This window comes from Strongylocentrotus purpuratus, unplaced genomic scaffold (genome assembly GCF_000002235.5).
Source record: "Strongylocentrotus purpuratus isolate Spur 01 unplaced genomic scaffold, Spur_5.0 spur5_scaffold_12, whole genome shotgun sequence".
In the NCBI taxonomy this organism is placed as follows: domain Eukaryota; kingdom Metazoa; phylum Echinodermata; class Echinoidea; order Camarodonta; family Strongylocentrotidae; genus Strongylocentrotus; species Strongylocentrotus purpuratus.
This window is the reverse complement of record NW_022145597.1, coordinates 23056704-23081922: the sequence shown is the minus strand read 5'-3', so window position 1 is coordinate 23081922 and position 25219 is coordinate 23056704. Positions and strand designations below refer to the sequence as shown.

General features: G+C 36.6%; 1 protein-coding gene across 2 annotated transcripts in view; it reads left to right on the top strand.

Moving 5' to 3' along the window:
- Positions 1-25219, top strand: part of LOC592591 (disks large homolog 1) — a 47977-nt gene that overhangs the window by 18929 nt on the left and 3829 nt on the right. Inside the window, exons 4-19 of one of the 2 annotated variants that reach the window (XM_030982147.1) lie at positions 244-368; positions 1469-1571; positions 2083-2292; positions 2841-3039; positions 3654-3897; positions 5662-5818; positions 6415-6517; positions 15693-15804; positions 16437-16613; positions 17340-17421; positions 18046-18133; positions 21291-21329; positions 22035-22082; positions 22483-22584; positions 23391-23563; positions 24565-24766. In XM_030982147.1, coding sequence (XP_030838007.1) covers positions 244-368; positions 1469-1571; positions 2083-2292; positions 2841-3039; positions 3654-3897; positions 5662-5818; positions 6415-6517; positions 15693-15804; positions 16437-16613; positions 17340-17421; positions 18046-18133; positions 21291-21329; positions 22035-22082; positions 22483-22584; positions 23391-23563; positions 24565-24766 — 2164 coding nt within the window. Of the gene's footprint in view, positions 1-243; positions 369-582; positions 605-1468; positions 1572-2082; positions 2293-2840; positions 3040-3653; positions 3898-5661; positions 5819-6414; positions 6518-15692; positions 15805-16436; positions 16614-17339; positions 17422-18045; positions 18134-21290; positions 21330-22034; positions 22083-22482; positions 22585-23390; positions 23564-24564; positions 24767-25219 lie in introns of those variants that run through there. The other variant, XM_030982148.1, reaches the window with a different exon arrangement.

Sequence of the window (25219 nt, the reverse complement as noted above, 5' to 3'; positions counted from 1 at the left end):
TGTTGGATAGTAGAAATATATGAGAAACATAGATATTGGATGTTGGGAACAACATTGATGGTATTAACAGCATACAAAAGCAAATCAATAAATGTGGTTAAGCTTTTAGACGTTTAAATGTAGATGTCAGTTGATCTATTCATAGATGTAATCATTATTAAGGATGTATAATTATGAAAACTGAACATGACATGCTTTTTTTTCATTCTTAAAATATTCCATTCCCTTTTTCTCTACCCCTAGGGTGGGGCGGGTCTAGGCTTCAGCATCGCCGGGGGTACCGACAACCCCCACATAGGAGACGATCCCAGTATCTTCATCACCAAACTTATTCCAGGGGGTGCTGCAGCGGTTGATGGAAGACTCAAGTAAGTAAACGTGGTGTATTAGTAGCTTGTTCTTTAGATAATGTTGGGGGATCAATGACCCCCCCCCCCCCCCCCACATAAAGAGACAATCCCTTATATTCGCCACCAAGTAAGTCACTCTTCCAAGAAAATTCATATTAGTAGGGGGGTAAAGAATCCCATATCGGGAAGGATTTGGGTACTTTTATCACCAAACTTATTTCAGGGCGTGCTGCAGTGGTAGATGGAAGACTCAAGTAAGTCACTCTTGAAAAAATGGTGTATCAGTGGTTTAACTTTATATGAAGTTACAGAGAGGGGATACTGAGGGACTATGCCGAGATGGGGATCATTTCAATCTCTTTTTCACCATATATTTTCCAGGGGCTGCTGCGGTAATAGATGGAAGACACCAGTAATTCACTCTTCAAAATGTCTTATTAGACTTAATAGTTCGAGTGGAAAATTAATCAGAAGTGGGTGCATTTGTGCTGTAAATGAGATTTAATTTGAATAATACTGAGAGCTTTGGATTCAAATTGCTTTCCACTAAAGCCTTTTTGAAATGCTGCTAAATATGAGAACAATCCACATTTTAGCTGCCCAGCAGATGTTAATTTCCCAAGTAAGTGAAATAAACAACATTTTGGATGTACAGGTATTTAGAAATCCAGGGTCCTGACTTTTTTTATTACATGTTTGAAAAGTTAAGATTGATTCAAATTGTTCACACTTGATATCAATCCCAATGCCCTACTAAAGAGATAAGGGTTTGTTAAGCTATGATTGATATATAGAGAACGTGCCATCAGTCTTTAATTTTTCAAACACTCTATAAGACATTGCCTTGAATTAAGTATTCCTCAGGGCATGATATAATAATGATAATAAAATTATCATTCTTGTATAGCGCTGTGCTTCCAAAGGACTTTGGATATTATTACTCCGACTTAAGTTCGGGCAACCGTAGCGCTCAGTGCATTCAAGGAATGAATCTTACCAGGTACCTACTAACTATTCCCTTATTCTACTGATCAAACTGGTAAGTTCTTGATTTTTGTTTAGTTTTAATTCTGTTCTTTGTATTACCTCATTATGTTCTTCTTTTGTTTCTGTTGCAGAGTTAACGATGTGATATGCAAAGTCAATGAGTGGGAGATCCTGGGTGTCTCACACCAACTAGCCGTCGATGCCCTCAAGAGGGCGGGCAACACCGTACACATGGTGAGTACTTCAGAAGGGAGAACTTAAAGGCATCATTTAACAATGTTAAATCTGAGATGCACAGCCCTACATGTTATCAGTGTCTGTGATAGGGTGTAATATTGAAGCCCTAAAAAAAGTGCGCTTCAAAATGATCAAGAAGTGCCTCAAAAAAGTAAAAATCTTTGAGTGACCGATTTTACCATACTCATTTTCCCCAATAGTCTATAGCGTTATGAAAACCGATAGGAAATTTGGTTTCGATTTCCAATCATAAATATCTTGATAATCAGACAGGCGATCGGTTGTAAAAGTCGTGGGGTCCCTGACTGACCTAATGGTTATAATTATCATTGCAGCATGAGCTAAATCCAGGATTTTGTTTCAGAATCTGAGACAAAGATACCGGATCCCTTTAAAAAGAGAAAGGGGCCTATAAAGAACACTTTTTTTTGTCTCCCTTGGGCGGTCTTTATAGACAGGTTTCACTGAATAATGAATTAATCAAGCAATTCTTTCTGTCCATCCCAAGGTTCTAAGGAGATGGCCAAGGAACCCCTCCACTGGCAAGACGCTGTCCATCGAGCTCATCAAGGGCTCCAAGGGGCTTGGCTTCAGCATCGCAGGGGGTCAGGGTAACCAGCACGTCCCCGGCGACAACGGCATCTTCGTCACGAAGATCATCGACGGGGGCGCCGCAGAGCAAGACGGGAGGTTGCAGGTCGGAGACAAGATCACAGCGGTGAGTTGGGATCGATTTTTGTTGTCAGGGTCCAACTTTGTATTGTTTTCATGGTAATGATGTCCTGTTAAAGAAGATAAAGGATCGGGGACCTGTTTCACAAAGTCTTTTTTCAACGACAAAAATCAGTGACAAATGACAAGTGACAAAGTAAGGATTTCACTAGCTTACAACAAAAACTGTTGTTTGTCACTGATGACAAATTTTGTGAAATGGGGCCCATATGATTAAAGTCTGATGTACGAGTAGCCTTAAACATGCATGTTTTGTAACACAGTGCCCTAAATTACTATTACGTACTATTGTCACAGCAGCATGTGCTGTAGAACCCAAAACAGTAGTTGAACTGTACATATCCTCTGTTCAGAGCCAGAATGGCATTAACTCTGATAAAATATGCTTCCTAACATCCTTTATGCTCCAAAGAGACAATATTAGACCTCTCATAGAACATGAGGTATTAGTCCTGCCGGATAAACAGATCTTGCCCTTCTGCTCAGCCGAATATTTGAAATTACTTATCCTTGATGTGACCTTTGACCTCTCAGGTTGGCGATAACAACCTGGTAGAGGTGACCCACGAGGACGCGGTCGCCGTCTTGAAAGCCACCAGCAACAGGGTGCTCCTGACGGTCATCAAGAATGCCACTCTCCTCGCCGGAACACAGATGGCGCCCTACTCACAGAATGACGAGAACGCCCAGCCTCCAGACGTTTCCAATGTGGATATGTCAGCAGCCAACCCAGGTAAGACGAGCCAATTTTATTTCTGTTAAAATCTTAATTTTGAAAAAGCATCGTCTCTCGATCGTCCTCCTTTGATAAGATGCTTTCGTATGTCCATGTACATGTAGGAGCTCATGCACGGTACTTAGTGACATAATATACCAAATGAAGCTACAAATGTAATTACTAGGAGTTACAGCAATCATCGGGCCTAAATCTCAGCAATTTTTTTGTTTGTTTTTCATTTATGAAATTGCGATAGTGAGCGTGCATTATTAAGCAAGCAGCAAACCATGCGCCTCGCGTACAAAGATTTATGTTTATTTTGATGTGGAGTGCAATTTTGTTTGATCCTTTCGCACCATTGCACTCTGACGTCACTTAGCGCACAATATACTTTGTACATCGTTAGTGACGTCAGAGTGCAGTGGTGCGAAAGGATCAAACGCAATTGCACGGCTGGAGAATGATACCGTTCAATGGTACTTTTAGCGCATGTTATGTGATCAAGAATTGACCAATGAGGTTGCAAGAATCTTAGTCGGCGTTGTATAAAAGCGCCTTGAGAGGTTATCATCTGCAGCAGATGACAACAAACTATTACCAATATTATCCTGTGCGCTTCTTTTTGACAGTTTATGCAACAATGCAGCCCACCCTGATGCAAGAGCCACGATCCTCTGACCTCCAGGAGCTGGACGGAGCCTTCGGGACTAACGTGGCCTTTGGGACCAGCGTGGCCAACGGGGCCAATGGAGCCAATGGATCCAATGGAGAGCCCCCATCGTACAACAGGGTAACCAACTCACAGCCACCCAACGCCTTCAACAACACGCCCGCTCCAAAGATCTTCATCCAGAACGATGACGGCATACCAAGGTGAGTCATCGGCTGGCGAGACAAAGGGAATGAAGTCATTAATGATAATAATGATATTCAGCTTTTATATAGCGCTTAATACATCTCAGACGCCTCTAAGCGCTTTACAGATATACTATTATCCCGGTCATTGGATTCAGTGCTTGCCCGCACACACTGTGTGCACAATCTCCACTCCTGGGGAGCATTCCAGCCAGGCGTTACTTGACGCCTTTTATTTTCGGTTTTACTCTTTAAATTCTCACCAGCCGGTCAAATAACTAAAAGTGTTTAACCTAGGGCATGTAGTCTGCTCAGAGGCAGATTCTTTCATTGTTACTAAAGCTACTGCAGGGTCATGCTTTTGTATTACCTAATGAAGGCACATTTGTAGCCTTCAAATAAAATATATTCTAAAGCAAAATTCAAGTATTTTATATTTTTCATAAATTCTGCATCAAGAAAATGGAATCTCCTTTAAAATGGAAAATATGAATGATTTGAATCAACATTTTACGCCTTTTAAAATATCTTTTACAAAATATTTTCAAAGATGCTAACGGCTCTCCATAATTGTTAAGTCCAACTTAGAGATATGTTCAACCTAGGATCTTTGTGAAAAAAACCTGAACTTGTTTTCAGACAGTAGGGTCTTATGAGAGCCCGAAGAGTACTAACTCAGTGTTAAAGTAAATGAGTGAATGCCAATCTGGCTCTGAGTAGATATCTTTTTAAGTACAGTTTCATCACAAGAGCTCAAGATGCATGTCATTTAAACATAAGGGGAGGTGGAGGAGGAGAGTTACGATAGGTGTGATGATGGTGATAATTTTAATCAATGAAACACCTGCTCCAAGAATGTTATTGAGGAGCAGTTCTAGAAGGTTAATTACCTCGGGGGAGGGGGAGGGCTCCGGGGTTACTGCATCCATTTTGGACATTTACCTTGCGTAAATTCAGTTATGATCAAAACAAATTTGGAGGGGGCTGAAGATATTTTTTTTGGGGGGGGGGGGAGAGAAAGGGCTTGGGGATTATTGAGTCAAATTTCTACATGTGCCTAGCCTAAATTCAGTTATGCTAAAAAAGAAATTTGGGAGTCCCTGAGTCTTCAAGTACATGAATTGTCATTCAAATGACAAGGTTACACACTTTGCATGGGAGAAATGACACTATATTCTTTCTCTTTTTATCCAAAATGTAGATGTCATGCATATATTTACAAGATAATGCTAACACATGTGCTCTTTATCTCTCTCTCTTCCTCTTTATCTCTCTCTCTTCCTCTTTCTCTCTTCCTTTCTCTCTTTCTCTCTTCCTCTCTACCTTTATACACCCTCTTTCACTCTTGATATTTCTGTCTTTCACTCTCCCTATTTCTTTCTCTACATTTATCTATCCCTCCCTCCTTCTCTCCCTATCTCTACCTTCATATTTTCATTTCTTCTCTCTATTTTTACTATGTATCCTCTTACCTACTACATGTATTTCTCTCTCTATCTTTTCTTTTTCTCTCCTCTCTCTCTCTCTCTGCCTCTCTGCCTCTCTGCCTCTCTGCCTCTCTCTCTCTCTCTCTCTATCTATCTCTTTCTCTGCCTCTCTCTCTCTCTCTCTCTCTGCCCCCCCCCCACCTCCTCTCTCTCTCTCTCTCTCTCTCTCTCTCTCTCTTTGCCTCTCTCTCTGCCCCCCCCCCCTTCTCTCTCTCTCTCTCTCCCTCTCTCTTTCTCTCTGCCTCCCTCCCTCTCTCTCTGCCTCTCTCCCTCCTGTAACTATCTACCGCTACAGGGAACCCAGGCAAGTAGTGCTCAACAAGGGAGCCACCGGTCTTGGTTTCAACATCGTGGGAGGAGAGGATGGAGAGGGCATCTTCATCTCGTTCATCTTGGCCGGAGGAGTGGCGGATCTCAGTGGTGCTCTAAGGAGAGGGGATCAAATCCTTGCGGTAGGTAGCTCCCAAATTTTGGCAAACAAGAATTAAATTAAATACAAATGAATCAAGGTTTATTAAAACATGAATGGAAGTCGCAGATTGAATTGTACATTTTTTTACAGTGCAAGTAAAATAATATAGTTATACAAATTGTGACAATAAGAAAACATGTAAAATTGAATGTAAAAGATGCTTAATTTAGAATTCTTGATAAACTAGATATTGATGTCCAGAGGAATGCAGTGAAAAATGATGATGATGATGATGATGATGATGATGATGATGATATTAGTATTAAGGATAATATCTTCATGAACTAGAACAGTGATAAAATGTATGTACATTATTACTTAATATGTGCTTAAAATATGAAGGAGCAATTCGCCATGAGGTGTGAGTTTGGTCAAACAAATTTAACATCTTACCTCCATATTTAATGAGGTATAACATTGAATACAATACATTGAATGTGATAAATTGAATACAATAAATGAGGTACAACATTGAATACATTATACTGAATGCAATAAATTGAATGTATTACAACATCAAGTACGATATTGAATGAGGGACAACCAATTAAATGATTGTTTAATTTCTTCTTTCAGGTTAATAGTAAAGACCTAGTCAACGCTACCCATGAAGATGCTGCATTAGCGCTGAAGGGCGCAGGGCAAGTGGTCACAATAGATGCACAATATAAACCGGAAGGTAAGAGTAACTTTACTTTTGTCATCTTTAACTTCCTCCTCTGGACCACAGCACTTTTCAACAGTAGGCATATGAATGTGAGAATAAAACTAAACAGTCTTAAAAACCCTCCATCCAGCAGTCAGAGGGCGATAACATCAGATATATTTATATAGCGCACATATCCACCATCTAGGGTGTTCAAGGCACTTCAATATTACCCCGGCTCTGCTAGGTTGCTGTATCGGTGCTCACAATATTCAAGAAATTTCTTCCTGTCAGTAACCATTCAACACCTGGGTGGAGAGTGGCAAATGTAGAGTAATGTCTAGCCAAAGCACATTAGTGCATGTATGACTTTCAAGAGTGACATTTTGGACTTAAATGCCCTTTTCAGTGATCAGTTTGGGCAATACATCTCTTTCCCCCCCCCCCCCCCCCCAAAAAAAAAAAAAAAATTATATATATTTGAAAAACTCACAGTAGAGGTAATTTGTTCTGACTTTGAAAAGATAAAATGAATCCCTACCTAATCTACTCACCTTGTTTGACGCTCAAAGTGTTTGGGCAGAATTTGCCGCCTATGATGCGGAAGGGTTTAAAGATAAAGATGATTGCTGGTTATAAAATTGTGCTGCAATAGAGATTATAGAAGATATTTAGAAAGGTTCTTTATGTACATGTAGTTCATACAAATGTTTGTGTGTGAATTGCTTATTATTGAAATTTAGGTATGTCAACGAGTGAATGTCGTGACATTTGATTCAGATCAATTTGGTTTCATATGAGACTACAACTTGTTTAGAAGGACAGTGTTTAAAAGAGAAGCCAGACTCATATATTAAAGATAAAGACCAGTTATGGTTGTGCGATTGCATTGTGAAAGAAACGTTGTGAAATACAATGTACATCAGAAAAGATTGATCATCTAGCATAGATGTACTGCAAGGTTCTGGAATCATCAAAATGATAAGAAATTTGGCCCAGTCTTTATAAAGTTACAAGCACTGTACACTAAAAGATGTATATGGGACTACACACACGTGCGCGACATGTGCATTTCTATCTCTCACACACCAATAGATAAACTAATTTACCAAATATATCAATTAGTAGACGGTTTCCCGGCAAATTTGGTATCATCATGTATTATTAAAAACATATTCTTTCACATGATTGGTAATAAGAGCTTCCATTTCATTTTTTGAAATTGGGGCGTTTCCAAAACTGGTCTTTACCTTTAAGAGAGAAACCAGACTCATAGATTAAGTAATTTGTTATGGCTTACATGTATTTATGCCAGAGACTGTCCTTGTATGACTTTTTGTTTTTACTCTTCTATCAATCCGTCTTCTTTCGTTGTTTGTCCTCTTATAAACTAGTACCGGTATTCTTTTCACTCCAGTTTGTCTGTCGGGAGCTCGAAGGACATGAATCAAATACCTTTGAATTAGAATTCTTGCTCTCAGCACACAATTGCCTTCAAGATCTTGCGTCACCTATGAAATCGGTTAAGCGTTTTGTGTGATTCTATTTTTGTTAGGTTCCTTTGGCAATGGAGAAAGTTATAATGAAATGTCATGTTTAATTATATGAATTTACACTCATGAATACCATTCTTTGAGATCAGCAAGTAGCTTCTTTCTTTCTTTTTTTAAAGGTTTTCATATCCAAAGGGAGCACATGGAGCTTTTGACCCCCCCCCCCCCCCCAACCAAAACTGGCACACTTTTAGTACACATATCTGTGTTTAATAAACAAGATGTGCAAACTCCTTAAAAGTCTGACAAACAGACAATTTAGAGTTTAATCTTTTTCTTGACTGACATCCTAAAAATATTTAAGATCTCCAAAAGTAGAAGATGTAGACCCCCATTACCCCTTCCCCCCTCTATCCCTTCTGCCCATGTATTCCATTTCAGGCGAGATCTACCTACACTGTAGCTTTAGGATATCCTGGTACGTACTTGCACATGCATCATTCGGTGGGAGGGAAAATTATGAATCACCAGAACAAACATCATTAATCTAAATACCACAAATACATCATCATGAATATTGATTGACAGGTTTCTAATTTTGTCATTTATTTTTGCTCTATTTTTTTCTTAGAAATGTTTCCATCCGGTTGACTTTGTTTGTTTACTCTTGTTGAAAAGCAAACTGAAAAATATTTTGACATTGGTTGACTGACTGTCATGACCTATTAGCTGTCATGAATTGTTCTAAAAGTTCAACATCTTAAAGCTGCAAGTCAGTTTTTTAGCCATTGGATAATGTTGAAAAGGTATTCAGGCCAAGTGAAAAATAATTCCTTGTTTCTCATCCCCTCGTCCTTAATTTTCACCCCAACTCAATATTTTTGTTAGTTACTTAGTTGTTAGTTATGTTCTAAAATGAAATAACAGTATAAACTATGAACACATCTAGACAACAATACTACAAAGATCTGTAATATTGTGCATTTTTACTATGTTTTGAGTTTTTTAAAAAGTATGTTTAGATAAACAAAATTACATGTTGTGAAATACATTTTTTTAATTTCCCTAAAGCTAATGACGTTCAATCTAAATCTGAGAACAGAAATTACAAAAGAAGGCTAACAACTGTCTTTTTTCAAAACAGTAAGCAATATACTGTACATGTATATGTCTGAGGTTGCTTTTTTGTTGTTTATTAGAACAATTTAAAATGTATTTATACACAATGCAACCATTTTCATTGTTGTCTTGAAAAGAAAACGTTAGTGGTACCTATAAGGGCTCTCAACAGACAAAAATAGTTCTCCTTTATTTCTTGAGGAGGGGAGTCTTTGCATTTAAGTTGACTCATTGCTTATAATTTGCATAATTTGTGGCTCACGGACTTCCGTGTTTTTATATGTTGAAGTGAGTGGGATAATGAGCTTCAATGAGGATCATCCATCTAGAACGTGGATTAAGAGCACCTCCGATCTTTTTAAATCCCTAAACAAAAGGCAGGATATCCACACCTTAAAAATCAGAATCTGAGAAAAATGCAAAAGAACAAGAACCAAGTTAGCACACCCACACACTTCCTTCTCTTGCAGAAGTAACATTTGTTTTGTGGTTGATGGTAATTGTCTACCATCTCAACGCGTATTATGGGTATAATTAGCTTTAATTTCCTTTTCCTCGAAGTCTTTGTCATACATTTAAATGTGTACAATTGTTAATCGTGCCCCCGCCCCCTCTCCCCTTCTCTGTCTCTTTTACTCCTCTTCCTTTCTTATTGATCCCCTTATAACTTATAACTGTATTATTTCAACCTCTCTCTCTATCTCACCCTTCTTTTTTCTCCCCCCCCCCCCTCCCAATTCTGTACATATGCCTCCATTTCCTGTTCCATATACTTTGTTTATCTCCCCCTTGAACATGTTCCTTCATTTCTCTTTTTATATACTTTGTTCCTTTATCTTGCCCATCCCCCGCCCCCCCCCCCCCCCCCCCCCCCCTCTCTCTCTCTCTCTCTCTCTCTCTCTCTCTCTCTCTCTCTCTCTCTCTCTTTCTCTCTCTCTCTCTCTGTTTGTCTCTCTCCCTCTCTTTGTCTCCCTCCCTCACTCTCTCTCTCTCTCTTCTCTCTCCTTCTGTCTCTCTCTTTCTCTCTCTCTCTCTCTGTTTGTCTCTCTCCCTCTCTTTGTCTCCCTCCCTCACTCTCTCCCTCCCTCCCTCCCTCTCTCTCTCTCTCCCTCCCTCCCTCTCTCTCTCTCTCTCTCCCTCTCTCTCTCTCCTTGACCTATTTCACACGTTGGACTACTAGTATTTTATCTGTGATCAGAAAAGGGTACAAATAAAATCTGACCTATCTATGCTCTATTGAAATGTTGTATTTCTAGGTTTGTTTAAGTGTGCAAATATGCTGTTGTAATGCAGGTATGGCATCATTCTTTGCCTACATCTACTGTTTCTTGATTTTATTTTATTTTAATGAAACACAGCTAGAGGTGGCTTATGACAAGGCCATTTGTAATCTACTAAAATTGATGAATGACTCAGTTTGTCACATTTAATGAGGCTTCTTTCAGAAGTGATACCAAATGGTGATTATATGGTATTTATCATTATTTTGCGATCAACCAAGATGTAATGCATTTTCCATGTTTTAGTCTTATCATTTTCCAACACACATCAGTATCGGTATATTTGTACAGTACATACATGTTCATAATGCATGCATGTTTACTTCATATGTTTGCCGTTTAGGGCAGAGCAAATTGTGTTAAACCTGGTAAAATATGCACTGCTCCTATAATTTTGGCCTGTACTTCGCAAGCTATCTATCGTATTTATCATTGAGGGTGAGAAAAGGATAAATGAATGGATGGACTTATTGATTTTACAGATAGAAGTCGAGCAGCACACATTGTTATCAAGTCGTACAAACCTAAATTATTCAATACAAGCTTCAGCTAATGCTCCAGTGCCCTTTGCCCCCATCGTCTCTCAAAGAGCCATTTGAAATCAAGTCGCGAACTACTGTTTACTCTTAAAGCAAAATGTGGAGCGAACAATGGCATTTGCCTAGCGGATACATTTCAAGAGCTTTTTAATTTCTCTCTCTGTCTGTCTCTCCCCCTCTGTCTCTCTCCCTCTCTCATTCTGTCTTCGATCTCATTGTTGCACTTCATTTTCAATGGCTGGAACATTTACGAGTTGTATTCTTTCGTGAGTGGGTTTCAGTCTGTGGAGTAGGCACTAATCGTCTCGGGCAGGAAACAGAACAGAAATGTCACAGCCGTGATCCAGTCACTCAGGATCCGTATTTAGCTGTCTTCAATGCTTTTGTTGAAAAGGCTTATATCTCTTTCTCTCCCACTGTCTCCCTCTTTTTGGAAATTGACATGAAATGAACTCTGGGATCCTCCATGCCATGAGTAACAGGGATTCTTCTCCATGTATGTTACGCCGTGTCCAGGATGTGAATCTACACTCTGCAGTAGCCTGTGAAATCTACTTCTGAATGGTTGGAATTCCGTTTGATATTTTATTGAAAGGATTTTATTGTCCTGTGTGTGATTGCTTTCAATGGCATGGACTTGTTTGTATCAACGACTTTGAAATGCATATATGAAAAGAACTGCAACTGCTCAATGATTGGACATACAATAATAGTGAGTTACATTTACAAATATCAGGATCAGAATACGAAGTTTTTATGAAGTTTATTTGAGATCATATACAAAAAATACAAGTACAGTGTCTGTTATTTGACAGAAATGTATGATATTTACAAGCATAGAACTTTGTCTTCATCTCTGAAATTTCTGAAGCTCTTTGGAAGCGCATAGAGACTAAGTATTATGCGCTAAACAAGAATGGGCTTATTGTTATTATTATTAAAATTAATACATTGTCTGCTTAGAGGTAGAAAATTGTGAACAAGTTCCAAACTGTTAGTGCCCCACACATTTTTTTTTCACAGATGGTCCAGGTTAGGGTCTATTGACAAGGGGTCCATGTTTCGAGTGGAGTAAAATATTGAGGGCCAGTTCTCATTCATACCCCTGTTAACCCACTGGCTACTGAATTCCCTGATTCCCATAAGCTTAATACAGGGACAACCTGGTTACAGTAGGCAAGAGGTTAAAGATAAACTTGAGTTCTGTTTTTTTTTTTTAAATGAATTCTCACAGAGTCAAACGAAACTTACACTGAATGTTCAAGATTACAAACAAATGTCATTTGCCAAGCAATTTTGGTAGAAAATGTATACTGGCTGAGTAATGAGCATAGAAAGATAAGGAAATCAAGGTAAGGAGGCCCGACACCATTTGTGTAGTCCCATATACTATGTTCTGTGTACAGTGCTTGTTACTTTACCAAGACTGGGCCAAATTTATCATTTTGATCAACTTTTTCTGATCCATTCCACATATTTTCTTTCACAATGCAATCGCATGACCAGAACTCAACTTTATCTTTAAATTTGAGCCCTTCCTTCTTACTCTACTTACTCATGATTGGTAGAAATTAAAATACCTTCATCATTCAACATATATTTACAGTACTATTTTTGTCCTGTGTTATACATCTCGAGGACTTAGAATTTAGTAGATTATCAAGTACTTTAAGAGGCTTTGGATTGAAGTTTGGATTAGTTTGAAGGAATGCAGTGCAAGTCTGTACCAATAGAATACAATATGGACTTTATACCGTGATATCTTCATACTCGTACTGTATAATGCCGAAGGTCAAGTGACAAAAATTACCCTACTGAAATGTACAAGAAATGTATGTAGTTTGCATAGCAGTGCAACCAAATTCTGGTTATTTTACACTTAATTATTGTCATCATTAAATTATGTTATGATTGTGTATTATTTACACTTCTTTAATAAGCAGGTTTGAAATGAACTTAATTCCACTACAACTGTATAAAGATGGATCTCGCCCTTTGAAAATGCTTTTGGTTGTGACTTTGGTTTGAATGTAAATATTTGTACTGTCATGAATAAATACATTCATTTCTAAAGAACTATTTAAAAATCTATTGATTTGACTGAGCTGACCTACCGAAATTTGATTAATGTTAACCTCTTAGGCTAAATTTCTATTTAAAAGTTCACCGTTTTGTATAATTTTGTCCATTCATGAAAGGCAGGAATTTGATCTTTTGTGTGCCATAATTGTTTGTTGGCAAACATATAGTGAACGGTTGTATGAGTAGCACACAAACATGTACATGTAAATGTAGACCTGCTTTCCTCCAAAAATTTAAACCTGACGCTGAGTTAAAGGTAAAGACCAGTATTGGAAACGCCCCAATTTAAAAAAAAAATGAAATGGAAGCTCTTATTACCAATCATGTGAAAGAATATGTTTTGACTAATACATGATGATAAAAATTTTGCCTTCTAATTGATATATTTGGTAAATTAGTTTATCTACATGGTCTGTGAGAGATAAACGCACGTGTCGCGCACGTGTGCATATAGTCCCATATACATCTTTCTGTGTACAGTGCTTGTAACTTTACGAAGACTGGGCCATATTTCTTATCATTTTGATGATTCCAAAACCTTGCAGTACACAACAATACTTATATGCTAGATGATCAACCTTTCCTGATCGATTCCACAACATTTCTTTCACAATGCAATCGCATGAACATAACTGGTCTTTACCTTTAATGCTTCCGTTCTGTTCCTTTCAACGAAGGAAGTTAGTCCGATGCCTATGTTTTCTTTGATTATAGACCAACTTCATATACATGAATTGTTTCAAGTTTATTTGTTTCCACTTTATCGAAAATAACATAATTGAACATGATATACGTGGTAATAATTATCACTAAACATTAAATATAGGAACATAATGTACATGGTAATAGTGAGGACAAAAGATACTATTATAAATATGATAAATACACTGAAAAAGCTAAATAAAGTGGGGGTTCTAATAAAAAGAAAAGCTTGTATTATGTATGGCAAAGGTACATTCCTTTACATGTAGCTCATTTCATAATCTCTTCTTTTGCGGAAAGGGGATTGTGTTTGAAGCAGCCTTTTTTACATAGTAGAAATCATACTGTAACCATGTATACTGATGCCTCTTTGTGTCATGATAACAATGCATTTGTTATAATCTTTCAATTATATGAGATTCTATTCATCTCAGTAGGCCTGACGTCATCAGCTCAAGTTCGCCAAATAACCCTCTATTTTCAGACTAGCGAAATTTTCCTGAAGCTTAAAGTTGCGTATTCACCCGACCAATACGCTCATCACAAACTAGCTCGGACGGGCGCAAATTTGCCAGATATTTCCCAAATAGCGGGATATTTTGGGGAAAAAAAAAAAAAATTCTCAGGATATTTTCTCAACCAAATATCCCGCTAATTACAACTGCGGGCTGATGAAGATCGGGATAGTTAAAATAGCGGGTTATTTGGCAAACTGAGCTGATGGAGACGAGCCTAGTGAATGTTTAGTCTGGTACATTGAGTCATCTCACAACATCTGGTTTCATATTGTATTCAAAATAAGCCCATTTTCCCTAGAGACGGTTGTTATATTCAATGGCCGATTAAATGAGATAATTTTCAGCCTTGTGCCAATTACCTTTGTCTCCCCAGACAGAAATCTTTACAAATTTTCCAAGGCTGATGCCTTTTCTTTCATGTAAAGGTTTTTTTCAACATCCCTAAATATACTCCTCTGTGTTGGGAAGAATTGGTAATGCAACAAATATGCCTCATGACTCGTTAATAATGATAACAAATTATAGAAGCTTCAGTGAACATTGTGCATGGTATAAAATAAATTAAGAACAGGCTATTTTCATAATGTTGGTAATCATAATAAGGTTTACACAAGTGGGCTTGCAGCAAAGTGAAGCCTGAATAGCTTGATGAAGCATTATCAGAAATAGCAATGACAAATCCACTCCAAGACATCACTATGAATATGACTGACAAAGAAAGCAGACAAAATATACAGTTCCTCAGGTAGACAAAGGAACATCCCTTCACTGCTATTATGTAAAAAGTGAATATGCATGTGACACCTGTTCTAAACGTTTTTACATAATAGCAGTGAAGGGATGTTCCTTTGTCTACCTGACGAACTGTATATTTTGTCCGCTTTCTTTGTCAGTCATATTCATAGTGCATCCCTTGAAGAAAATAAATTTGACTATTTGGAACAGCTGAATGACTTCAATGACATGGCACATGATAAAAGGTAGACAGTTTAATTCATCAGCTGTAACCACAATGGACCGGTTTTATTTTATGGTGTATCTTTCCTGGGGACCTAGTGACGAGTTATGCCATTAACCTGTTATTAATGAATTAACTACAATACTTGGAAACCAGTCTGCATACATTACTTGTTGTCATGTCAGGCAAGTCAATAGACTGGTTTACTAACATATTCATATGGTATGCATACTGTTTAAAGAAAGGTTGTTCTTTACAACCTGTTAGCTTGCCCAAGGCTTGCCCGACATAGCAACAAGTAACATTCTCAGAATGGATTCCAAGTATTGTAGTTCATTCATTAATAACAGGTTGATGGAATACCTCATCACTAGGTCACTAGTAAAGAAATATCCATAAATTTGAATATGTTAATAAAATGGTCTATAAGTAAAATATGTTAACTGAATCTTGAACAAGACCAACCAATGGAATTTTAGACGATTTAAGTCCAACTTTGTCCATGTTTTCATTTCAGAATACAACTGTTTTGAAGCGAAGATCCAGTCACTGCGTGAGGAGATGATGCAGAACTCTGTTAGTCCCACGGGCAGTCTTAGGACGTCAGCTAAGAGAACATTATTTGTCAGGTGAGTGTACTCAACGCATCTTTTTAGTTGTCTTTATTTCATCGTTTTATCTTTGTTTGAACTCTCTTTTTTTTTGGGGGGGGGGGGGTTAATTTCATGTAGCACTCTCTTTAGAAGCATATTTTTTAATCTGTTTGAAATTTGAATTTGAAGTTACTGAGAAATCTGATTTGATGTTTTTGTCTTTTTATATTCATACATACCGGTATAAAATTTTAAGTTCAAACCTTTAAATTGCAGAAGTACATGCAATTTGGGCAAAATAGTCATCAAAATGCACCTTTTACAGAATAGAATGATTCACTATCTCTGTTTGAAATTAAAAAAAATTATTGGAAAACTATTACCTGTATGGAGGTGAATGTTCAGGATTTCTCGGAGGAGGGACGTTGAGAGGCTATAAGTAATATCCAAAATGCAACATAGAAAAAAAAGAACCGTTATTTGCTATTTCATTTTTTTCATGTGCTTGAGGTCTCCACTCTCTTTAGAGGAGGCGCGATAGCTCAGTTGGTAGAGCAGTGGCTCCGTAATCAGGTGACCCGTGTTCCAAACCAAGGTGATGCTTTCTTAGCAGTCAGGTAAACTAACCACCACTACTATTTTTGTTTCTTTTACCCATCTCCTACCAGGACTCTGTTTGACTATGATAAGAGCAGGGACAGCGGTCTACCCAGTCAGGGCCTTAGCTTTGACTTTGGTGACATCATCCACGTGACCAACGCAAGCGACGATGAGTGGTGGCAGGCGCGTCACATCCTCCCCAACGGAGAGGAGGGAGAAATCGGCATCATTCCAAGCAAGAGGAGGTCAGTCACCTTTAACCTTTGAACTTTTGTTTTTACATTGAAACCTGTCTATAAAGACCACCGAGGGAGACAAGAAAAGTGGTCTTTATGTACAGGTTCCTTTAGTAAAGGTTTCAATGAGAAACCATTTTCAAGGGAAACAAAAAAATGTGGTCTTTGTAGACAGGTGGTCACTAAAGCAGGTTTGACTTTATGTGTGTACAGAGTAGAAAACAGGTTGGATTATGATCCGGGTTCATTTCTCCAGAATCATTTTTTTGTCTAGTTTTGAGCAATTTGATTGTCAATGTGTGTGATTCTTTCTATAATACATTGGTTGATATAGTACATTCTCTTTATTTTCTTTTTTTTACTTAATGGCCCCCAAAATCTTGCGATGCTTGTACAATGCTTGTCTATCATAGTAACAACTATATGTAATAGTACGTAAAGTGGATTCCATCTACAAACGAGCTATCATAAACAACAGGCGAAATGATGGAGTAGTATTTAGGGGAATTTCATTGACCAATCCAAACTCCAGATGGATAAGTTTGAATGATTTTACTTTTTAGAAACACTGCCATTACTCCACATTACTATAAACATTTTAAACTTCCCCATGATTTATTCTTCTTTGTATTTAGGATCATATTTATAATGATGTGAGATTTGTTTTGGGGGATTCATGTTAATTTATATATTTCTCTCTCAGTAACATAATATTTTTTGTATTTCACCATACAGAGTGGAGAGGAAAGAGAAGGCAAGGTTACGGAGTGTCAAATTCTCGGGTAATAAGGACCGCAACAACATCCAGGAGCCAGCGGTGAGAAATTAAACTTTAAAGGCACACTGTCCTACTTGTAGCTACTTGCTCCCTCTATATAGAAAACTTCCCAAATCGGTGCCTGTTGGTCCCCCATGATCCTCTTTTTCTTATGTTAAATGAGAGCTGAGTTAATGAGATAGCCACCTGTCACAGTGACCTCGATGGCTCTCTGGGTGGTCTAATCCCTTCTAGCTGAAGTAGTAAAGACTACCTTTAAACGATAAACCCTTCTGTGTGACTAAATTTGCAATTTTCTTTTCTTTTTTCAAGTCTTTATTTTACTGTTAAAATGAGCTGATGACAAATGATATATTAGCAATATTAAAACTGTTTAAAACAGACAACTATGTTAATGTATGAAGTAATTTTTAGAGATTTGAGAATTAATTTATGCGGAGTGTAAGATGTTTTTATGGACACTATGTTTGGAATTTATAATACAAAAATTGAAATTGCTTGTGCAGAGTTGGCATAAGGATTTTTAAATGTTTTAAATATATTTGGTTTATGTTTTTATATATGGGAATATCGATTTGCATACATGTGCATGCCATGTAGCCCCTTGTGTTTAGATTGGTGTTAGTTGATAATTGTATTAACTGATAACTTTTCTCTCTCCAGGGAACTGTAAATAGCAAAGGCAAGAAAGGTTTCTTCAGGAAATTCAAGAAAAACAGAGACAGCGATCAGGAGACAAGCGACCCAGAACGTAAGTGATATCAAATAAATAAATTCATCAGATCATAACGGTAACTTGCGAGTAATTTGTGGCAATTGTGGCAATATAGCTAGAAACAGTAATATTTTCAGCAAAAAAAAACATTATTTGAAGAAGAAAAAAGTTCTTTGCATTTCTGGTTTGTTTCTATGACAAAAAAAAATGGCAGAATGTCACTTGCATCCTTTTGCCAAAGTAACTAGCAAGGCAGTATACTACTTAAAATAATGACAATGAAAATGCATGATGCTGCCAACTTTTGCATGTTTTAGAAATGATTTATGTCATGTTCTGTATGTAATGTCTGTTTTTAGATAATGGAGAAAAATCTGTACTGCATGAAAGAAACTTTAATGCAGTGGCTCGATTTTTTAACAAAATGATTAGTTAGTTGCTTTGATGATTTGATGAAGGAAATTTGTTTGCTTCAGTTCTATATGTGCAATTTTTTGACTTCTTGAAAGCTTTTATGACCTCTTTGAGGTGATTTTCCATCTTTCTTCAATTTATTTTTCATACAACTAAACTCATCTGAAACATCAACTAATACTTCTAATTTCTCCTCTCCAAGTTGTAACTTTTCTTCTTCAATCGATCATACTGTCTTTATTTCAGTATTATCTAGCTGTCTTTATCATAAAAAAAAACCCAACGAAATTATTTTTGTGATTTGCATCAAGAATATCCTTTATCTGTCTCATTGGAATATTTGCCTAATCTTGATTACATCTTACTAATGATTGCATTTCCTAATGATTGCATCTTCCTAATGATTACATTTTCCAAATGTTTTCATTTGCTTAATGATTGCATTTTCCAAATGTTTTTATTTGCTTAATGATTGCATTTTCCTAATGTTTTCATTTGCTTAATGATTGCATTTTCCTAATGATTGCATTTGCTTAATGATAGCATTGTCCTAATGTTTTCATTTGCTTAATGATTGCATTTCCAAATGTTTTCATTTGCTTAATGATAGCATTGTCCTAATGTTTTCATTTGCTTAATGATTGTATTTTCCTAATGATTGCATTTGCTTAATGATTGCTTTTCCCTAAAGATTGTATTGGCTAATGATTGCATTCTTTCTCTCTTTCTTCATTTCTTGCTTTTGCTTAAACTGCTTTGCCTTAGTGTCATCTTCAGTAATAGTCTCTACGTCTTCACCGCCAGGTCAATAATACTATCAGTCATAATATCTAACACTAGCAGTGACCCCTCTTTCATGTTATTGAATATGTGGATATATTAAAAGCAAGACTTTGTATTCATAAAATAATAATGCCTCATGAAGAAAAAACAAGGGGCACTATAATCCATTTTGTTATGACTGATTTAATAGACAAAGCATGTAATATATCATAGTTTCTATCATGAACCCCACCCCCTAACATCCATGTGTCACAAACATACGTCATTTAACACCCTATCTTTAGAAGTATTGAAAATCATGCACCTGTTTAATAAATATTTGACTTTTCCCAGTTTTTTTCATATTTTTGTTAACTTTTGTATTTATGTTTTCATGGCAAAATGGCTTGAAAAGCTAGAGTGACACTTTTGAAGAAAAAATGTGCTTTAAATTATTTTGACAATTGAAATAGCTTTGAAGAAAAGAAGAAGGAAAAATATATGTAACAAAACTTCAAAGCCTTGGAGATATAATGCAGGACACGTTTTATTTAAATGTTTTAAAATTAAATAAATTCATTCATTTCACTGTTAAATAGGGACTGGCATGAAGTATATATGTTAGTATCACTTTCATTCTCACTTTCATTCTCACTGTGGTCCCATATATACTGGATTATGTTGTTGATTACACCATTGTAAATGACACACCCCCAGTATTATTTTGTTTTCACATACACACACATACAAACAAGTAGAACTGCATGTTTTCTTATTGCTTTTGCTTTATACGTGTACTTCACTACCATGTGTTTTTATTTGTTCCACTTAATTGTAGTCATTAAGAACAAAGACCGACAAATTGGATGAAAAATATTCTTTAAATTGTACAATAGTTCATCTCACTGAACTCTCTATAGTGATATAACTTTTCACGGTGATGTTTGAAGAAAAAAAGAATAAAAAGAATAGATTTTAAAAGATTATCTCTGTATTTTGTTCTTAGACATGGATAGAATTCTCATTCTTGTTTGTGACCCCTTTATCTCACCACTGTTATATAATGCATGCAATCCTGTTGGAGGTTAAACATCAACCTGTATACAAATGAAAGTTATATGTGATATCATTTCAAATGAAAACTGTATCTATAACAAAACTTAGTGACCCAAGTTATAAAAATTGAAACTTTTTGTTCCCCAAGCAAATTAAACTTGGTGGTTTTTACTGACTTCTGTACCTTGTGTGAGAAGTAATAGTGGATTGATAAGGCATATGAATATTAAATTATATTTGAAGTTTAATTACAAGTACAGTCAAACCTGTGTTAGTGGCCACCTCTATATAAAGGCCACTTGTCTGTAGTGATCACTTTTTCTGTTTCCTTTGGGTGGCCTTAATAGACAGGTTTGAATTACTAAATTAATCCAGCACATTTATGACACTTTCATGTACCCACGACCTACATGTACATGTGAAACTCTGTGATGAAAATGTAATATTAAATCATACATTCCTGTGTATACATGTATGTATGTTTCACCACCCCCTCATGTATGTTTCAACCTGTATGTGGGTAATTCCATAAATTAGTGACCCACTTTGTGACATTTGTGGTGTCCCAGTTACATAAGGAACCCACACGTATTTGTGGCTCTAAGTAAAGACTTAGATAGAGTACGATTGTTAAATGATTCTAGGTACGAGGAAGCAATATTATGCTAGGAAATCACTTTACAATCTCACTCCACTATTCAAGTCCTTACTCAAAGCCACAAATACGAGTGGGTTCCTTATGTAACAGGGACACCAAAAACGTCACAAAGTGGGTCCTTAATTAATGGAATAATTTGTGTACAAATTATTGTCAGATTGTAAGGTGAAAAATCGTAGGACATTCCCCAAAATGTCACTGTTTATCGTACAACTTTAGAAACACTATTATCTACTTCACATTTTAACATTGTCTAATGCACAAGGTTGTATTTTATCTCCCTCACTTTATTAATATATACAGCTTTCACGTCCAACGCCAGTGATAGCGAGAGTAGCTACAGTAAGTATGGTAGAAACTTAACAAGTCACCTGACAAGACATTAATTACACCAATGATTAATGTTAGAATAATCTTTAAATTGGCAACAACTAATATAAGATTTGTTTCAGTTATGTTTGATTAATCTCTGTAAATTGCCAACCACTAATATATTAATTTTGTTCACACCTGTTAAAGGGTTATCGGGGGATGGAATGATTTATTGAGACATTTATCAAATGAGACATGAAAGTAAGAACATGTTTCATTTATGTATGATTAATCTGTGCAAATTGGCAACAATTAAACCATCAATATCATGTGCGGAGCATGAATCATAACATTATTTATGTGTCAGGTAGTATATATATATTTTATTTTTTTTCTTATTCAAAATACAATTACTGTTAGTATTATAGTAAACATATCAGATATTGCAGCGTAGTTTTGAATGAAGATTACATAAAGTTATTTCAATGTTGGATATCTAAACAAAGATAATGTATGGTACTGTTGTAGAGAAAAATGTTTTCTCTTGCTCACACTATTTTCACTGAAGTCAACTCGTATGAAAATTGCATTGAGAGCTACTATCAATGTTTCTACATGTATATCAGTTTCTTAGTATTTTAGGTCTTTAACAAAATAATGGAATCAAAACATTGTATGAGCTTTATAATCAGTGTGTATTAATCAAAATTTCTCAATTCTTTGACTATTTAACAGGGAATGAGGAGGTTATTCTTTCATATGAAGCAGTCGTCCAGCAAGAAAGTAAGTATCAGTGGGAATAATTTCTGCCTTCATTTCAAGTTTCTTATTCCTCTACGTCTATTCTCTTCCGTTGTATTTCTGTTTTATTTAAAGATAAAGTTGAGTTCTGATCATGTGATTGCATCGTGAAAGAAATAGTGTGGAATCGATTAGAAAAAGTTGATCATGTAGCCTATCAGTATTGTTGTGTACTGCAAGGCTCTGGAATCATCAAAATGATAAGACATTAATATCAAAGGCCCTAATTCAACCAGTCCACCTTCATTCTAAAGTTACAAAAAAAAAAAAAACATCAAATTTACTAGGGGTATGAATAATTTACCTGGTGACTGTATATTTTATCTCCAGTTTGATATTGTAAGCAAGTCAATAATTATGTTTCCTCCATTATGTTTTACAGTCAAATACACAAGGCCTGTCATCATTCTTGGACCTGGTAAAGACAGAATTAATGATGATCTCATCTCAGAAATGCCTGATGAATTCGGAAGCTGTGTACCACGTGAGTGTCCAATCACATGAAGCCATGTTGATTTGTTTTATTGTAATTCAGTGGACATGGGTTTTCATTTCACATTTGAGGATGCATCATGGCTCAGTGGTAGAGCAGTGGTCTCGTAACCGGGAGGTCCCGGGTTCAAAACAAAGTTGGATGCGCTAGGGCCCTTTGGTAAGGCATTAATCCTCATTACCAAGTCCCTCAAAGAGAGCTTAAAGTCATTGGTCCCCTGGTTGCTTACTTACAAGCGTACACATGCTTTCTTAGCAGTCAGGTAAAACAAACAAGCAAACAAACATTTAATTTGCTCAGAACTGGGAAGACATGTATTTATTCTTTAATTTATACAGAAGCAGAAGGGTATTTTTTACTTATGAAGCATAGCTACAGTATCATTCAAATTATCTGACTTATAGTTAGGCCTACACATGTATACTCAGTTCTAGTCAAAATACTATCAAAATTAAACTTAGCCTGCTTTTTCTTCTTCTTTTTTTAGTTTAAAGTACTAAGTAATAATAGATTTGTATAAATTCATACATGCAAAAGGCAAATTTGAAGGAATAAATAAGATAGGTGAGTTGTATTGAATAGCATTCCTGCTTGTAGATGTTGGTTAATCATTATAATGATGACATATTTATATAGCACGATTTCCATATGGACCCGTGAATATCTTCCAATGCTCCTACCCTACAATGATATGTCAAGAGAGTTTTAAAATGCTGTCTGAAGATCTTGAAAGATCGCTTGTTGCAGAGAAATTCGGTCAGTTGATTTTTAAAGCACTTTTCCAACTTTTTCTTTAGATACAACGAGAGCAAGGAGACCCCACGAGGTCGATGGTCGGGACTACCATTTTGTCGAGTCGAGGGAACAGATGGAGAAAGACATCCAGAATCACCTGTTCATTGAGGCCGGCCAGTACAACGAGAATCTCTATGGCACCAGTGTAGCATCAGTCAAGGAGGTCTCAGAAAAGGTACATGAAATGCGGTGTGTGGGACTTCATTTAAGTAATTGTGCAAGTCCAGTAATGATATCAGTTATAACAGCCAAAGAGGTTATCTATGACAAGTTTGCTCTTAGCCAATCAGATGCCATGATTTCAGTAGCTTATAACAGTTATTGTAAATTGCTATTGATATTAAGTTTGATGAAACAAGCCCAGATACAGGATTCTCCAACTCCTGCTGTCTTGGCAGTATAGTCTCATTATGAAATCAGTTTAACTCTCTTTAAGCCAGCCAGTTCATAGTTGCAGTCTGAGCATGAGCAGCTAAAGGTCATTGCAGACCAAATTGTGAAATACATGGGGACAAAATACTGGATACGTGCAACTGAAAGTAATGTAATCATTATTCATTCATGCTCAAGCAGTGCACTCCATGATACACAGGTTAAAGGCTATTTACGTAGCACCTCCATCACCATAGGAGTGATTATTTCAAAATGTACAAAGTTGGACCTGTTCATGTTTTGAAGATCTGTGGATATTCTGGGTCATTTAGAACATGTGCTAATCGTGAACTGGTCTATTCTGTTAGGCTTTATTTTTCTAGTCATTAAAGATAAAGACTAGTTATGGTCATGCGATTGCATTGTGAAAGAAACGTTGTGGAATTGATCAGAAAAGGTTGATCATCTAACATATAAGTATTGGTGTGTACTGCAAGGTTCTGGAATCATCAAAATGACAGAAAGATGTATATGGGACTATACGCACACATGCGTTTGTCTCTCACACACCAATAGATAAACTAATTTACCAAATATATCAATTAGTAGGCGGTTTCCCAGCAAAATTGTTATCATCATGTATTAGTCAAAACATATTCTTTCACATGATTGGTAATAAGAGCTTCCATTTCATTTTTTGAAATTGGGGTGTTTCCAATACTGGTCTTTACCTTAAAGTCAGTGATTCTCAGAGTAATAACTCTTATTTGTTTCCGTCTGTTTGTTTGTGTGTGTGCGTCGCAGGGCAAGCACTGTATCCTTGATGTCAGCGGCAACGCCATCAAACGCCTGCAGGTCGCCCAGCTCTACCCCATCGCTATCTTCCTCAAGCCCAAGTCGGTAGAATCCATCGTCGAGATGAACAGGAGGGTCTCGGAGGACCAAGCCCGCAAGACATACGAGAGGGCGCTCAAACTGGAACAGGAGTTCCTGGAATATTTCACAGGTGGGGAATGAACAGATTTTTGAAGGGATTATATTTTAGGTTCAAGGTTCAAGGTTAATTTTATTTCTTTCTTTCACAACATTTTTACATATAATAATAGAACAAAAACAGCATAAGAAAAAAACAATTTAAGTGCAATTTTAAGTCAATATATATTCCAAATGAAAGAAAGTGGAGACCTTAGAAAAGCTGGGCTTGTAAGAGCAAGGTCCCCATTAAGATAATCAATCAATGTTTCACTTTTTAAAATGTTTCAAAGTTATCAAAACTACACATGATTAAATATGGGGGGAAATATTTACAAAAGGGATAGCTTGAAATTTGAAAAGGAGAGGGGTTAGAAATTAGAATATTTTTAGATAGCCACAGCCATTTTCAGAAAATGTATTTAAACAACGACAAGGATACCTCTATCAATATTCTAACAATGTTCTTTTTGTTAATGAGCAATTT